The 17,186-nt window shown below is 45.0% G+C and overlaps 1 protein-coding gene across 4 annotated transcripts in view; it reads right to left on the bottom strand.

Moving 5' to 3' along the window:
- Positions 1 to 317: 317 nt before the first annotated feature.
- ALAS1 (5'-aminolevulinate synthase 1) overlaps positions 318 to 17,186 on the bottom strand; it is a 45,545-nt gene continuing 28,676 nt past the window's right edge. For all 4 annotated transcript variants that reach the window (XM_068099670.2, XM_068099669.2, XM_068099668.2 and 1 more), the window contains 10 exons: positions 6,591 to 6,796; positions 6,222 to 6,347; positions 5,781 to 5,966; positions 5,154 to 5,376; positions 4,491 to 4,675; positions 4,221 to 4,400; positions 3,945 to 4,109; positions 3,401 to 3,669; positions 1,665 to 1,827; positions 318 to 1,470 (listed from right to left, as the gene is read on the bottom strand). In XM_068099670.2, the coding sequence (XP_067955771.1) occupies positions 1,307 to 1,470; positions 1,665 to 1,827; positions 3,401 to 3,669; positions 3,945 to 4,109; positions 4,221 to 4,400; positions 4,491 to 4,675; positions 5,154 to 5,376; positions 5,781 to 5,966; positions 6,222 to 6,347; positions 6,591 to 6,786 (1,857 nt within the window). In that variant the 5' untranslated portion in view covers positions 6,787 to 6,796 and the 3' untranslated portion in view covers positions 318 to 1,306. The remainder of the gene's footprint in view (positions 1,471 to 1,664; positions 1,828 to 3,400; positions 3,670 to 3,944; positions 4,110 to 4,220; positions 4,401 to 4,490; positions 4,676 to 5,153; positions 5,377 to 5,780; positions 5,967 to 6,221; positions 6,348 to 6,590; positions 6,797 to 17,186) is intronic.

The following is a 17,186-nucleotide window of genomic DNA, read 5'->3' as shown; positions in this document are numbered from 1 at the left end:
GGTAATAAATAAATAGGAAATAACCGGTGTGCCGAATCCGAGCTCCAAGCACCTTTTAAAATCCAACTCTTGCTTCTCCACTTGGAACATACTCTAAATGGCCTCATTATGATCACAATTTGTTTGGAACTCTTGAGCCACCCTGCTGATGCCAGGTTATAATTTGGAAACTGTGCTGCCTTTACTTACGTTAGAATCTAAGAACTTTGAATATCGCACGACACGCTAATCACACATTGTTTGCACCAAAACAAACCACCGGACAACAAACAAATCCGGAATGGCCCATGAAAGCATGTTCAGTGCAGACAAACCGAGCACAGCCAGCAGTTTATTTATGCAATGTGTTAGAGATATGAGGATCCGGTGAGGCACAGGAAGAATCATCAAATTTAATAACGTCAACATTTGATCAGACAGGAAGAGTATTTAAAAAATAAAAAAGCACAAACTTACGATTACTGCAGAATTACTGCAAATCAGAGAAATTTTTATACTCATTCAATCATGGAATTCTCAAATGGCAGCAAATCAAAGCAAGAACGTTAGTAATGGATGGTTCTCCTTCCTTCCTCGACTGATGCAATGCAAAAAACGTTACCATGGACACAGCTGGTAGTTTGGTGGAACCCAAACACGAGAAGGGTCCCGCATGAGGTAATAAGGCATTGTTTGTTTCTCACTATTGCTGAAAATGGTTCGACCTTTCGACGGGGATGCGCCAAAAGAAAAGGAGTTTTACGGACAAGTCGCAATTCCACCCGTCGCTCTTGAATCGGAGAGGCAAAGGCGAGCGGCTCGTCACGTGGCCCATTTGATTTGAGGCAGTGTATCATACCTCTGGCTCTCTGCTTGGTGTAACAAGTCTGCTCTGGCACTGCGAGTATAAATGTGGGAAGAAGAAGATGATGAAAGAAGAAGATGAAGAGAAGGATTGATTGATTGAAAGATTGATGGAAGAGAAGGATGCACCATCAAGCTTTGGATGGAAATGCCGTCGCAAAGAAAATGGAGAGAGATATTTAATATATCGAGAAGAGAACAAGTGGACTTTTGATAACATAAGTGCAGGCAAAGCGCACGAGTGCTCCGCTAAATCAAATCGAAAATCTGCTAGAAACGTTTTTTTGTTTTTTTTAAAGAGCACTTTCACCAAATAAACAGGAGACAGACAAAACTAGGAGGAAAAAAACAAATGGTGTAATTTTTGTTGTTGTTTTTGCTAAAGAGGTGGTGCTGTAATAGTAAGGCCTAGGAGGTTATAATAACTGCAAACCAGTGCAAGTTCCAGACACCACCTGACTGGTTAGGCCGCAGCGATGCCCAATTTGCGGCTCATTCCATCAAAGTACACTTGATCATGCTCGCTCATGAGCTCAAAGTGGATTGGCATTTTGCAGTAGTTGCACTCTGCGGAGGCGTGCGGACGGAGGTTCAGGCCGATATCCTTCCAGCTGTTGGTGAGGTGCTCTGCAGACACAATGTGAACGTGCAAATGTTTAAGCCAAGTTCGAGTAGTGCTCTACTGCACCGACCGAACGCATCGTCGTTACGTCATGACCGTTTATTTCCTCGAACACACTCTTCCCTCCCCACTCGCTCCCTCACCCCTCTTCCTTCCTCAGCTCTGTCAATGGTAAAAAAAATGAACAAAAGAGACGTACCCACAAAGTATTGCATCATCTGGGGCGTGTGATGTGGTGTCACCACCACACGTAGCATTTCCTCTCCACGTGGCACCGTCGGGTAGTTGATCGCCTGCACGTAGATGTTGTGTCTGGACATTAGCTCATTGCACAGTTCGGTGTTATGAGCGGCGTTTCCAACCTGCACATTCAAAAACCATAGAGGAGCTTTAAATAAATAAATAAGGTTCGCAAGGGCAAAGCAAAAATTCTTTTAAAAAGCCTAAAATTCTGCAAACAGCCCGGAAGTGCAGGGATATACAAATTCAAAACCCAGGGGCTGAAAGCGCGACTTTCAAATTGTCTCGGGAAACCAAACTACGCCTTTCGTGCATGCACTGTGTGTGCGTTGAGTGGTTCACTTCCGATGACTGGCGGCCCACCCAAAACTCGACGTTGTGCACCTGTCATTTTGGCTCGCTGGACGCGAATGGAATTTTGAAGAAAACCTTAACCACCTTTAGAGGCCATTTTTCCCTGCACAGCAGGGGTTGGCCTTTTTCGGGCACCGTGGTCCCGTTTTTGAGGCAATGTTTTATGGCCGGATGCCCTTCCTGCCACCAACCCCGTTGGTCGCCTCTTGCGACACACAGGGAATTACCAGTGAACTGGGGCTCAATTTGCCGACCTCGGAAGGATGACGGGCTGAGTCAACCCACCTGGCGTTAATTCAGCGATTAACCAGGATTCAAACCCTGGATCCTAGGATCCCAAGGCAGCACCCTAACTGCTAAGCCAACACCAGGCTTTTGAAGAAAACTTGGAAGCACCAAAATCCTGAAATATTCCACTGGAATTATTTGAGTCTTGTAAATACGAAACAACACAACTTAAACATACTCCAAATAAGCTTTGAGCCAGCAAAGGAATAGCGCAAATATATGGAATAGCAAACTTGTTGAATAGAAGGAGTGGTGAACTTTCACAGTGCTTAGCTGCTGGCCGAGTCGTTCAACGCCAATGGAGGATCACTCTCATGCTACGGTGATGGGGAGGGATCGTTGTATTTCCATGACTTACCAGGGGATTAAGGATAAGTCGGCTTGGAGCAGCCCACAAATCCTCAGAGAGTTACAGGTTGTAAAATTAGAAATTCTCTTTTTTAAATATTGTATGTGGTAACTTTGTTTTCTATAATTAATGTAGGCCTATTGTACTTTTGTTTATTTTTCAGGCGGTGAGGAGGGGGCCTTGTCAATATGTTTTTTTTTGTTCCCCGTCGCACCGCGGAGCGAAAGGGGGACTATGGTTTTCCCCTCTGTCCGTGTGTGCGTGCGTGCGTCCGTAAGCGAAGGACCGAATTCTAATTTGGTGTGTGGGTGCAACCCACGTCAAAATCCAAGACGGCCGCCGCCATGTATGTCTGACGCCATGTATGTCTGAACCTTGTGAGCGGAATATCTTGAAAAATAAGCGAAGTACAAACTTCTAATTTGGTGTGTGGGTGTATCTAGGCATAAGGAAGAACGCTATTGAAAATTGGGTCGCCATGTCAAAATCCAAGATGGCCGCCTTGCGTCTTCCACTTTGTCAACTCGCATCACTTCACCGACGGGGGACCTACGCTTACCGCTTGTTTTTTAAATAAAAGCTGACGTAGTGGATCAATCTTTACCATTATGCCCCAATAACCATTGTTACTAGCGTGGTGATGCATTGTGAGGTGATCGCCTTATTTCGATAGTTGCGTGTTCATGGAAAGTCGTATGACATACCAGCACAGGAATGATGTGGCTGGGACAATGGATGACTGGCAATCCAGCATCCATGAGCAGCTGCCGCAGGTATATGACGTTCCGCTGATGTGCACGGCGCAGAGCACGGCCCTCGGCGCTCTTAAGCACCTGCACGGACTCCCTGGCTCCAGCCAGCACCATGGGCGGCAGTGACGTGGTGAAGATGAAGCCGGCAGCATACGAGCGGACCGTGTCCACCAGCGTGTTCGTGCTGGCCACATAACCCCCGACGCAGCCATAGGCTTTGCCTGTTAGAGGAATGCACGACATGTATGCGGCACTATTATGGGATGGCAGCGAACACTATGTGTGCAGCTCACCTACAAACCTACCGGCCAATCGTAATGCGCAGCACTTGGTTCACTCAAATTACATTCTAGAATGTTATGTGCAGAAAGAAACATTTGTTTTTGTTTCAGATGCAATATGTACCAACGACGACACATCCCCACAGACACACCACTACGAACCACGCTCTCCAAGCAAAGTTAGGATATCCCCGATTTGCGTCACGTGTACATACCGAGTGTGCCTGAGATGATGTCCATCTTGTGCATTAGGCCTTCACGATCGCCAATGCCTCCGCCTCTTGCCCCGTACAACCCGACGGCGTGGACCTCGTCAATGAAGGTGATAGCACCATATTTGTGACTGACGTCACAGAGCTCCTCCAGTGGGCAGATTGCTCCTTTATTGGAGAGAAACAAAGAGAAAGGACAAAGGTGTTAGAAAAACTGGTTATCCATTGGCTCACAGCGTGAAGAGAAAACACCAAAGACGACAACATGATGATCCACACCATCCATGGAGTGCACCGTCTCAAAGGCAACGATTTTTGGGGTGCTGGGGTCAGAACGGGACAGCAACTCATCCAGATGAGCTGCATCATTGTGCCGGAAAATGAACTTGGGCACTCCGCTGTTCCTGATGCCCTGGATCATGGATGCATGGTTTCCTGCATCAGAGTAGAACTCGCAACCTGCAGGGTGATAGAGAAAAAAGGGATCATCATTATCGATTCTTCCTGTGACAAGAATCAGATTCGGAGGAGTAAATTGTCCACACGCACCAGGCAGCATCTTGGCGAGAGTGAAGAGCGTAGAGTCATTGGCTACGAAGCAGGAAGAGAACACCAGAGCGGCATCCTTGGCATGCAGGTCAGCCAGTTCCTGCTCGAGGGCCACGTGGAATCGGCTCGTGCCGGAGATGTTGCGAGTTCCACCAGCCCCTGCACCATACATTTTAAGCGTGTCCCTGCAGCAGCCCCACCATTACGGACATTCAAATGGCAGAAATCTTTGCAGCGTAGCTCACGAAGCAATATTGATTTTGTACATTCACATGGGGGATACTGTCCAGATGAATCTGTCCTCAAGGCGTTTTTTAAGGCCCACACGTGTTGGCCTTGTCAGGTGGAGAGGAGTTAATTAGCACGCAGTTCTAATCTGGTCTGGAAAGCAAAAGCTGGGAAAAATAACCAAACATTTCATCGATTGAAAATTGGAGCTAATGAGACATCAGAAGTCATCCCACGGGATGGTGAAAGCAATCCCAGGAGGAAACTATTCCGGGTCAACTCAGGTCCGTACATAATAATGAGACCCTAGTGGACAAACACCGAGTGCATGATGGGATGGGGCACAAAACCTAATGTCACGATCCACCTTTCCATTTCCACTACTAATACAAGTGAGAGTGCAGTGATAATGCAAAATGAGCGACAGCTGCGTACATGATGGTGTTAATGACACGAGGATGACGGCCCATGCCCAGGTAGTCATTGCTGCACCAAACCGAGACCTGCTTGGCCTCATAAAGCGAGTCCGAGTAGTTGCGTGCAAAGGGGAAGGCGTCTGCACGCCGATTCACAGTCTTGAAGATGCGGTAGCTGTGGTCCTCCAGCTTATCCTCAATCTTCTTGTCGAAGAACTTATCATAGTCAAATATGGGGCCATCTGCCATGGAAGAGGAGAGGACAGTCTTTGAAGGGTTTATTGAATGAAGTTGATACTTGAGACAGACAGGGCAGCACATTTGAGTGGAGGGAGACGGAAGGAAACGACTCTATGTGAATCTTCATTCTGCAGTTATGAACGGTCATGCAAATCTCACAAACGCAATGGCTGATGGGTAAGAATACCGAGCCTGTGTTGTTTTCATTTATTGTTTTTAGTGAAGGAAAACAAATCCAGCTTTACACTATGGAAAAGTACAAAACGTTCTGTATAAAACTACTCCCAACCAAAAGTCTTTTTTTCTTATTTTGCCTCTAAATATTCAGATGGAAGGAAACAAAGGTGTGAAAGGCAGATGCAATGCCCACAGGTGGCTCAGGAGAGAACTACAGTGGGGATGAGACCTGATGGCATGTTGTCCCGGAGGCTGTGTGTGGTCTTCGATTGAGAGCGTGGTCCCGAGAATGTGGGTCGGCGGCCGAGGCCCGAGTCGTGTACTGCACGTAACAAAGATGGCTGCTCCGCTGCGATGTTTCCTTGCTTAATGTTGATAACGGTCGGACTCACAGGTGTTTTCCCTTCTGCCATCTCTGATAGGGTTGGTAGAAGACAAAAGTAATGAATAAATGAAGGAAATTATTTCAAAATGAACACTCACGTCTGACAAGAAGCATCCATCACACAAACATCACAGTGGATGCAATGGCAAAGATCACAGAATAGAACCAGAGTCTTTTCAAACAGAGGGGGAAATAATATCATCACATGGGCAGAGGGGAAAATAATTAAATAATACAACATGATATTCAACTGGACAGAGATGGGAAGAGGGATGTGTACTGTACCATCACGCAGGGCCTGCATCTCCTGCACGTCCTCCTCCAGCTCCAGACTGGCTTTCTTCACCACGGCTCCGTCCCGTTTGCCCATCTCATTGGCCAGGAATGGGCAGCGCGATGCCGTTGCGCTTTCTGGCAAACACAAACACAGGCATCATGATGTACATCTAGCACATCAAATTTAAAATCGCCCACGTGGTGGGCACTGGAAGAGCATTTCAAGTCACTGGTTTGAACTTTGCCATTGGATTGTATTCTTTTTTGACATTAAAAATGAAGACATTTCCTGCTTATTCCTGCTCAGATTGGTGGTAAGAAAAGTGGACAATAACTTGCGGAAGTTTCAAATCCATGCCTTAAGGTGCCCTGACTTACCCTCAGTGCCAGTGTTGGTATTTTTTTGCTGGAATGTTGGGATGGCGGTGGATAGTGGACGAGCTGGGCACTGGGTCAGGCCCTCCATCATCACCGGACATCTCTCAGCATAGGTTAACAGAGACTTTCCAGCATGTTGCAGAAAGGTTTGGGGTACACGAGCTAGGAACGGGCAACGACGCACAATGGTGGCCATCGCAAGGGTCCTGTGGGACATGGAATGAAAGGACAGATCAAGGGGGTCATCCTTTTCTTCTGAACAAGATGTGAGTGGTAAGTGGGAGTGTGAAGCACAGTCGACGGTGGAAGTAAGCAAGGCAAGGGGTTGGGGTAGTGAGGGAGGTGTGGTGAGAGGGCGGGGGGTAGGTGGGGCAGAGGGTGACCATGATACTTTGTTGCAGCGGTGTATCCTGAATTTGCTACTCATAATCAAAGAGCCGTTTACACAGCATTACCCTCGTGTCAAAATTCAACTGTGAAGAAGAGCAGATGAAGGTGTTAGGCCTTTGATTCACCAGAACATAACATCATTGTGTAGGTGATATCATAGTCGCTCACGTTAGGACACCTTTGGTGCATTCGCCATGAAAATTGCATTGTTTGTGGATTTCTGATGTACTCATGTATTTTTTTATTTTATGGGATATTGCCTGCCGCAAAGCCTACAGGGCCACTCGAGGTGGGGGCTACACAAAGAAAACAAGAGCAGAACAACCAGCCACTTGGATTGAAACAAGACAAATATAGAAAGTTGTCTGTTCACAGAAAAAAAGGGCTGGGAGGGGTTAACAAGTCTGCTTCGAGACAACAGTGCCTCTACCCCCATTATGATGTGGCTGCAAGAAATTGTTTGTACAACCAGTTTTTTTTTTTTACCCCAGGCCTGGTCAACATCATTCCATGTCCTTTCGGTTACTCTCTAGTGCCAATCCATTGCAACAGATGTCTTTGTGTTCTTCCGGGTGACGTAGAGTTCTGGAACCGTATTGTTCCCAGACTGATCTTTCTCTGCTATTTGCATGAATTTCTTGCTGCCATGGATTACGTTTTTCCATTATTTATTTTCACAAATCCCAATTATTTAACATGTTCCCAAACGTGGCAAGATTCTTGACGACTCAATCGCGAGTTAATTACGCAATGGAACTCTGTCTCCACGACGTAGAATCACCCTGCCAACAATTCCTCTGAAATTGTTAAAGCGTACATAATAAATGGATGGCCCAAGCTAATAACATTCATAAGTTAATGTATTCAGAACCATGACTAGAGAATAACATATGCTAGGCTCAGTTGAGAATGGCTCATGTCTCATTCATTACTGGGATCCTAATCTCATAAATAATGAGAGCGAGAGAGAAAGAGAGAGAGACATTTAAAACTATTAATACAAATAGGCTAAAAATAAATAAATTATAACCTTTTAAATATTAGAACTTACATAGGAAAAGGAAAAAAATCCCAAAAGGAATCCGAATATATATATATCCACTGTATCCTGGTGTTGGCTTAGCGGTTAGGGTGCCTGCTTGGGATTCTAGGATCCTGGGATCCTGGGTTCGAATCCTGGTCGATCGCTGAATTAACGCCAGGGGGATTGACTCAGCCTGTCATCCTTCCGAGGTCGGCAAATTGAGTACCAGTTCACTGGTAATTCCCTGTGTGTTGCAAGAGGCAACTAACAGGGTCTTTTTTTTCTTTTCTTTTTTTGGACACAAGATCGAGGCTTGTGTAAGAGATAACATTAATCACAAAAAGACAAACTGACACATAAAACATAAGATAAAGGGAGCGGGAGACAAGATGGGGAGAGAGGGGGAAGCACACTAAGTACAACAGTAGAGAACAGGGACATCGGGAGATCTGTGGGAGGGAGAGGGCTTGGGGGGAGGAGGCATGGGAAGGGGAGAGGGTGAATTCCATGGATTCCATGACTTTGCTGATAATTGGAAGCAGGCTGATTGGTCTGTAGTTGCAAGGATATGTTTTTCCACATTTTTTGTGTAAAGCGGTAATGTTGGCTAATTTAAAATACGATTTTGAGAATTAATGGTGAGGGTTGGTGGGTGATGGGTTGGCTGGAAGGGCATCCGGCCATAAAGCATTGCTACAAAAGGGGACCACGGTGCCCAAAAAAGGCCAACCCCTGCTCTGCGGGAAAAAATGGCCTCTAAAGGTGGTATATATACACTGTATATACAAATAAATAAATATACATATATATATATATATATATATATATATATATATATATATACATATATGTGTGTATATATATATATATATATATATATATATTGTAACGGATTTGGGAATTGTGTGTGTAATTTGAGGTAAAGCTTGTTGTAAATATCACCCTCCGTAGTGTAAAGAAAGGTCAAAGGTCGTCCGTAGTTAGGCCACTGCAACACGTAGACAATTATAAATTCCCTCGGTAGTTATGTCCCTAATCTATGTAGTTGAAGGCTCTGTTTCCCATTAAATTGACACTTCATTGCACCGAATAAAAAAAGGTAGATCCCTCTGACATGGTATCTTCAAAGTGCCAGCTTTCGCCACTTTGCTGCATTTTAACTCCCTTTCGCCACTTTGCTGCATTTTAACTCCCTTACGCCACTTTGCTGCATTTCCCTTACGCCACTTTGCTGCATTTTGCCTCCCTTACGCCACTTTGCTGCATTTTGCCTCCCTTACGCCACTTTGCTGCATTTTGACTCCATTAGCCACGTGGTTAAGCCTCGGAGAAGAAAGGCGTGTCTCCGCCCTCGTGATCGGAAGGAGGAGTGAGCGGCACCAATCCACCAACCAAGAACGAGGGGTTTGGCTTGAGAGGGCGGAGAGAGAACGCTTGGGGGAGGTTCGAAAAGGTTTGAGGGTGTGGCCTATAAAGACCGCCGCGGGACGCCTCGCGAGAGAGAGCTTGAACGAGAGGGCTTCGAAAACCAAGCTGGAGAGAAAAAGAGAAGCGAACTGGCAAGCCCGAGTGGAGGAACGTGAGAGAGACTGGAGCAGCTTTGGAGAGCGCACGGTGCACAGGAGGAGCTTCGCCGCGCAGTTTGGAACCGCGGCGATTTGACGATCGCAGCTCGAATCTTGACGGCAGCTGTCCGCTTCCAGCCCGACCGATCCCCGCTGAACCTTCCTCTCCCGCCAAGCCATCCACCTCCAGCGATTCGTTCCTGCCATCGTTTCCCTGTGTAAGTGTGAATGTTCGTCTGTCGTACACGTTGTCCTGGGGTTTATTAACTAAGACTGTTAATAGGTAAGCTAATGATTTCATTGTGTCTCCTGCTCCTTCCATTTCCCTGTATATAACCTTGACTACTCTTTTTGCTTTGGCTTGTGTAAATAATTAATAAATCCTGTTATTCCTCCGTACTTCCTCTTCTTCTACTTCACATTCGGTCGCTTTAGAGGTTTCCCAATTGGATGTACGCGGCGCGATTCGGCCAACGAATAAATCGGGTCTAGTCATTGGTAACCGGCTCACAGTGCAGTCCGCTTCGCTCGGCGCAACTAATCCATTAGGCTGCGACCGTGAGCGGGGGAGTATTTCCTCACGTGTCGGGGAGCGCTGGTATTTTAATAGGTCATAGGACGGTTTAGGCCTGATACCCTACCCAGCGTCGACCGGACCGTGGCGTCATACCCCCCAGGACCACGTCGGTCAGTCATATAAGCGAGGGGACTAATCCCCCCTTGGTAAGTGGGGAAGGCCGACGTTGGATTCCGTAACAATATATATATATATATATATATATATATATATATATATATATATATCATACATATATATATATATATATATATATATATATATATATATATATATATATATATATATATATATATATATATATATATATATATGTATATATATATATATATATATATATATATATATATGTATATATATATATATATATATATATTATATATGTATATATATATATATATATATATATATATATGTATATATATATATATATATATATATATATATATATATATATATATATATATATATATATCTATATTATAATAGCCGTAGATGATTCTGTCTGTCTGTCTGTCTATCTGTTGGGTGTCTGTCCGGGGTGTGGCTTACTCGGTTTGCAGAGTAGCTCCACCCATAGCTCCACCCATTCTGGGAGAGGCTTCATATAATTATAAACAAATATCCACCATTTTATTAACTCGCATAGCTTTGAGGCCTGTTTTGTAGGCCCGGGCCCGTGGTGTCTTGCTCTCTCTCCCAGTTTTATTTCAAATCAAATTCGATATATCATTTCATTTTTCACAGTCGCTAACATAGTTTTAGACTCGGTTGAAAAAAAACGGGAAGAAAATCCGATGAAAGTTGCCCTTTATAGAACGAAATGAATTCTCAAACACCTGTAACTTCAAGGCCATTGAGTCTCTCTCACGCCTTTATCTCCAATCTAACTCATCATATGATTTCATTTTTATCGATGGTTTTAGACTCGGTGTCAGCAATAATTGAGAACATTCCACACACGCGGGAAAATGCAGAGATATATTTTTAAAAATCGCGTCATGGTGTATCATACACCGCCCAACATGACACCGACGGCAACGTGTCGATACATATTAAAAATTCGATATATCATTTCATTTTTCACAGTCGCTAACATAGTTTTAGACTCGGTTGAAAAAAACGGGAATAAAATCCGATGAAAGTTGCCGTTTATAGAACGAAATGAATTCTCAAAGGCCTGTAACTTCAAGGCCATTGAGTCTCTCTCACGCCTTTATCTCCAATCTAACTCACCATATGATTTCATTTTTATCGATGGTTTTGGACTCGGTGTCAGTAACGCGGGAAAATGCAGAGATATATTTTAAAAAATACACCATATCACCGCCCAACCGCCAACAACCGCCCAATATGTATCATACACCGTCCAACATGTATCATACAGCGCCCAACATGTATCATACACCGCCCAACATGACAGACGGCAACATGTCGACATTATCGCTTTTTCTTTAAACCGAGTGAACCGAGCCGAACCGAATAAACCGAGTGAATACACCGTTTACTTTTGATGACAGTCGTCACAAAACGACATATATTTCTTCGTTTTTATTTCATTCAACATTATCAGCCGGAAGTAAAATATGGTTCAGGAAATTACCGAGAGATATTTCTTCGTTTCTTTATTAGTTATTTGCGCATACACTTTAAATAGGTTTATTTGAAATCTTTCTTTTTCACAATGTAATATATTTGTCATTTGATGATGAGACACTTCCTCTTGACTCGTGACAATTCATGCGTTGCGTGGAAACTTCCATTTCCAAAATGAATGACACAGTCGATGAAGAACGACTCGGTGTCAGCAACGCGGGAAAATGCAGAGATATATTTAAAAAAATACACCATATCACCGCCCAACAGCCAACAGGTATCATACACCGCCCAACATGACACAGACAGCAACATGTCGACATTATCGCTTTTTCTTTAAACCGAGTGAACCGAGCCGAACCGAATACACCGAGTGAATTCACCGAGCGAATTTCATCCAATTCCACCGAGTTTCATGAAATTACCGAGAGATATTTCTTCGTTTTTATTTTATTAGTTACCAGCAGAACTAGAAGTACCCAGCGTTGCCGGGCGGGGGAGGGGGGAAGGGCATGTACACTTTAAACATGTATATACATGTGGGATGTGGGATATATACATGTGGGACATGTGTGTGTGTGTGTGTGTGTGTGTGTGTGTGTGTGTGTGTGTGTGTGTGTGTGTGGTGTGTGTGCGTGTGTGTGCGTGTGTTTGTGTGTGCGTGCGTGCGTGTGTATATATGTATGTGTATGTGTATGTAGGCTAACCCCCGCTCTAGCAGGGAAAATGGCCTTAAAATGCATGTTGTTGTTGTATGTGTATATAGATATGTCTGTGTGTGTGTATGTGTGTATAGGTGTCTGTACGTGTGTGTGCGTGTCTGTTTTTGTGTATGTGTATGTGTGTGTGTGGAGATGTATATATGTGTATAATGTGCATATATGGATACATATGTGTATACATATTTGCATATGTGTATATGTGTCTGTACGTGTGTGTGTGTGTGTGTGTGCGTGTGCGTGTGTGTCGATGTACGTGTGTGTGTATGTGTATATGTGTGTGGGTGTATATGTGTGTGTGTGTGTGTATATGTAAACATGGGACGGTGTGTGTGTAAAGTGTGAGGAGGTATTGGAGAGGAAAATGCAGAGATATATTTTTTTAAATCGCGCCATGATGATAAACGAAAATACACCGCCTAAAATAACAGTCGACATATATTTAAAATTCGTCACACACATCCATGCCCGTGGGATTCCCACAGGTGGGAATCCCACGGGCATGGATGTGTGTGACATTTCGACATATTGAGTTAGATGCTGCGCCTGCACATTCAGTTATATAAAATGGTTACTGGCAATTGATCACATCCACAAATGATGTAATCCACACAATTTATGTACTTTACATAACGTTAATAGGAATACATGCCCGTGTAGATGGGAATGACATATAATTCACCGAAAACGTTGAAGCAACCGCATAATATTACGGTGATGTTTAACTCTGAGTGAGAATAGTTCTAAATTTTAAAAACTTTCTTCTGATATTTGTGATTTATTTCAAACAAACTGTATTTCCCATCTACACGGGCATGTATTCCTATTAACGTTATGTAAAGTACATAAATTGTGTGGATTACATCATTTGTGGATGTGATCAATTGCCAGTAACCATTTTGTGAAACTGAATGTGCATGCGCAGCATCGAACTCAATATGTCGAAATGTCACACACATCCATGCCCGTGGGATTCCCACGGGTGACCCCGCTAGTATATATATATATACTGTATATATATATATATATGTATATATATATATATATATATTATATATATATATATATATATATATATATATATATATATATATATATATATATATATATATATATATATATTATATATATATATATATATATATATATATATATATATATATATATATATATATATATATATATATATATATATATATATATATATATATACTGTATAAACCACCTAAACGGTGGTTTATACAGTATATATATATATATATATATATATATATTCTGTTACGTGGTCCCCTCGGTGAATACCTGGTCTCAGTGACCCCCGGACCGTGAGAGGAACTTCGCCAGAAAGCTGTATTATATATGCGCTTTCGCCACGCAATCCATATGAATTTCACCCAAGAGACAACTGACGTTCAAGGATATATTTCAATGGTAATGATACCATACCATTTCAATGACACCACCACGGAGATTTTCCCCGAGCAATCAACAATACACAACCATCAACAATATTTCAATGACACAACCACGGAGATTTTCCCCGAGCAATCAACAATACACAACCATCAACAATATTTCAATGACACAACCACGGAGATTTTCCCCGAGCAATCAACAATACACTACCATCAACAATTCCCCAGCCACAATCAATTCCCTATGAGTAAGATGGCCATCTTATATACGTGTGTCCCGGTGAGTACTCACGACACCCTTTTGGTCTCGGTCCCGCACAATGTCTCTGGGCCCCTCCTGACCAAGATGATAGTCGGCGTCGCCGCACTCGGGCGGTTGAACGAACCCCGGGTGGACGTTTCTCCACCGGGCAGGTATCGTACCAGGCACCGGGGCTGCAGCCCCTCGTGGCCACGCGAAGCGGGTACGGTAGAGCAAGCCAAACCCCACGCCGCTTGCAAGGCGCGTTAGGCCCCAGCGGGCGACCCGCACGCGTCTGTTTAGACGGTGCCGCGAACGATGCCAGACGCGGGGTCGATGCACGGCCCCACGTCAACTTGACGTCTCCACCGGGCAGGTACACGTCCCGGTAATTCCTCTCGCCAGACAGGCTTCGGAACGCCGCTTTTCCACGCAGCGCAAGGTCGATCCCACCTTTTGTCGGAGCGGGGCGAGGAAGAATAATACTCGTCCTTTTCTCCTCGTGTCTTTTTCCTTCCGTTTCCGGTCACTTCCGTTTCCGGCCACTTGTTCAGAAGGGCTCCTGACCCTCCAATCACAACAACCCTTAATATACTACACACGGATAAGCAAAGACCTGAATGGTAATCCACATACCTTCACATAAATATGTAACACTCCCCCCCTTCAAGAAAGAAAGTTTGAACCCAGCGAAAACTTTCTTTGCCGGCCAATTTGGAGAAACAAACCAGATAACTCAACCCCCCCCACATTATCAGTTCCCCCCGGGCACAGTTATCACTTAAAAATAAAGCAACCAAAATTTCACCACAACCCCTCCAGATTACTCACTCTGGACTAAGCACCAGCAACGACATTGTCCCTGCCAAATCAAACTCCATCTCATGACCCTCTGACTTTGACCGTCAGTTTCTTGTGAATGAAGGTTAAGGGGTTGATCAAAGATCCAAAGTTACGCCACTCGATAGCACTTTTTCCGGGAGGCCAAGCCGAGTATTCACTACATGGATGCCTTTAGGAACGTGGAGTTCACGGTTAGTCCGTGCAGGAAAGTTCTCTACATGGGCGCCTTGAGGAACGTGGAGTTCACGGTTAGTCCGTGCATGAAAGTTCACTACCTGGACGCCTTTAGGAACGGCGTTCACGGTTAATCCGTGTAGGAATCTTGGCTCGGCGGCTCCGCCGCATTCAGGGCTTCAACTTCTCAGAACTTCCCTAATACTTAGGGTGGGACCACTTGTCCCTGTAGTCCCATGAATAGCGGTCTCCTTCTCGGCCACTACCTTGCCAATCCTTCCTTCGGGAGCGGCCGTAACTCCGGGAGCCTCCATAATAATATTGATTGCGGCCACCACCAAAACTACCGCCCAGTTGTCCTCTCCTGTAGACCTCTCGACGCCTACGAAATGCCTTCCCTACTGTTATGGTCCGACCCTCCAAATCTTTGCCATTCCAATTCTTCTCTGCCTCTCTGGCGTCTTTTGTGCTGGCAAACGTGACAAAGCCGAACCCTCTTGACTGTTGCGTTTCCCAGTCTCTTACCAACCGCACTTCCACCAGCGGCCCATATCTGTTGAAGACAGAGGTCAGAACTTCTTCCTCTGTTTTGAGGTTCAGTCCCCCTACAAATAACTTGGCACTTTTGTCGCCATCCCGAGCTGGTGTGGCGTTATTTTCCCTGCTGGGCTCTTTACCAACCCTCAGGTTACCATAAACTTGACCCCCGGCCAAATCATTCCCGATAACCACAGATACACCCTCTACAGGAAGCGTGGCTTGTAAACCGACGGTGACCGGTCCTGACACCAAATCGGACTCCAAATGGATGACATGAAGGGGAGCACTAACACCGCCCCCGATCCCCTGTAAACGAACACTATCCCCCGTTGCCGTCTCCTCGGACCATGGCAAAATGCCTTCAAGCATTAAAGATTGATGTGCCCCTGTGTCCCTCAATATCCTAACCGGTTTCCGGTTAGTCGAGGCTCCATCCCGTGACACAAACCCCTCTGAAATAAATGGTTGGTAACCCTTTTGATGGCGATTTCTCACAATGGCCATTGCGTTTGGAGTCGTAGTAGTCGGACTCCGCTCTGGGTCTTCGCTTTTCATGCGGTAACAACTGGACATCAAGTGTCCAGGTTTCTTGCAAAAAGCGCAAGTAGGCCCGGAGGAAAAACTCGTGGTCTGCCTCGGGCCCCCCGAACTATAAGTTTGCCTTGGGCCCGCATCCCTCCGATTTCGAACAGGTGGGGTATCATAGTTGTCCCCATAATCATCTCGAGGCCGCCGCCATGTATGGTCGTTCTCCGCACCTGCTGTTCCCCACCTCCCCTGCGGAGATCTAGGCGAGGAGTTAGGTTCGTGGACCCCTATTCGGTGGGTTAAGGCATAATCATCTGCCATGGTGGCTGCGTCCCACAACTTTGGTACTTTCTTTTCCTGCAGGTACACTTTGATGTCCTCGTGGACACACTGCTGGAATTCCTCCACCAGGATCAAGTCCCGCAATGTCTCGAAGTCTTTCCCGACTCCTTTTGACTCACACCACCGATCAAACATATTTTCTTTCACTCTGGCAAACTCCACATGGGTCTCACTCTCCCTCTTCCTGGCATTCCTGAATTTTTGCCTGTAAGCTTCCGGAACCAACTCATAGGCCTTGAGGATGTGCTTCTTCAGTACCTCATAATCTGCACATTGGTCCATTGGTAGCGCCGAATAAATTTCCTGAGCTTTCCCCACCAGCACACTTTGCATGAGTATGGTCCAGGCCTCCTCCGGCCAGTTTAATTGTCGAGCCACTTTCTCAAAGTGTGGGAAAAATTTCGCGACTTCCTTTTCACTGAACGGTGGAACCAGCCTCACATGTCTGCCCACATCCCAGGTTTTCTGGTTAGGTGTCGACCCCGTCAGCAAGGGTGGTGCCTCTCCCCGTTCTCTCATTAACTCCAGCTCCTTGAATTTGATTTCTTGCTGAAGCTCCATGTCACGTTCCTTTAATTCCCTTTCCGCTTTTCTCTCCTCTGCTTCGAGGTCCCTTGCAGCTCTCCTCTCCTCTGCTTTTCT

Source organism: Myxine glutinosa, chromosome 4, assembly GCF_964187855.1.
Source record: "Myxine glutinosa chromosome 4, kmMyxGlut1.1, whole genome shotgun sequence".
NCBI classification, from domain to species: domain Eukaryota; kingdom Metazoa; phylum Chordata; class Myxini; order Myxiniformes; family Myxinidae; genus Myxine; species Myxine glutinosa.
The sequence above is the reverse complement of the archived record's forward strand: the minus strand, read 5'-3'. Positions and strand labels throughout refer to the sequence as shown.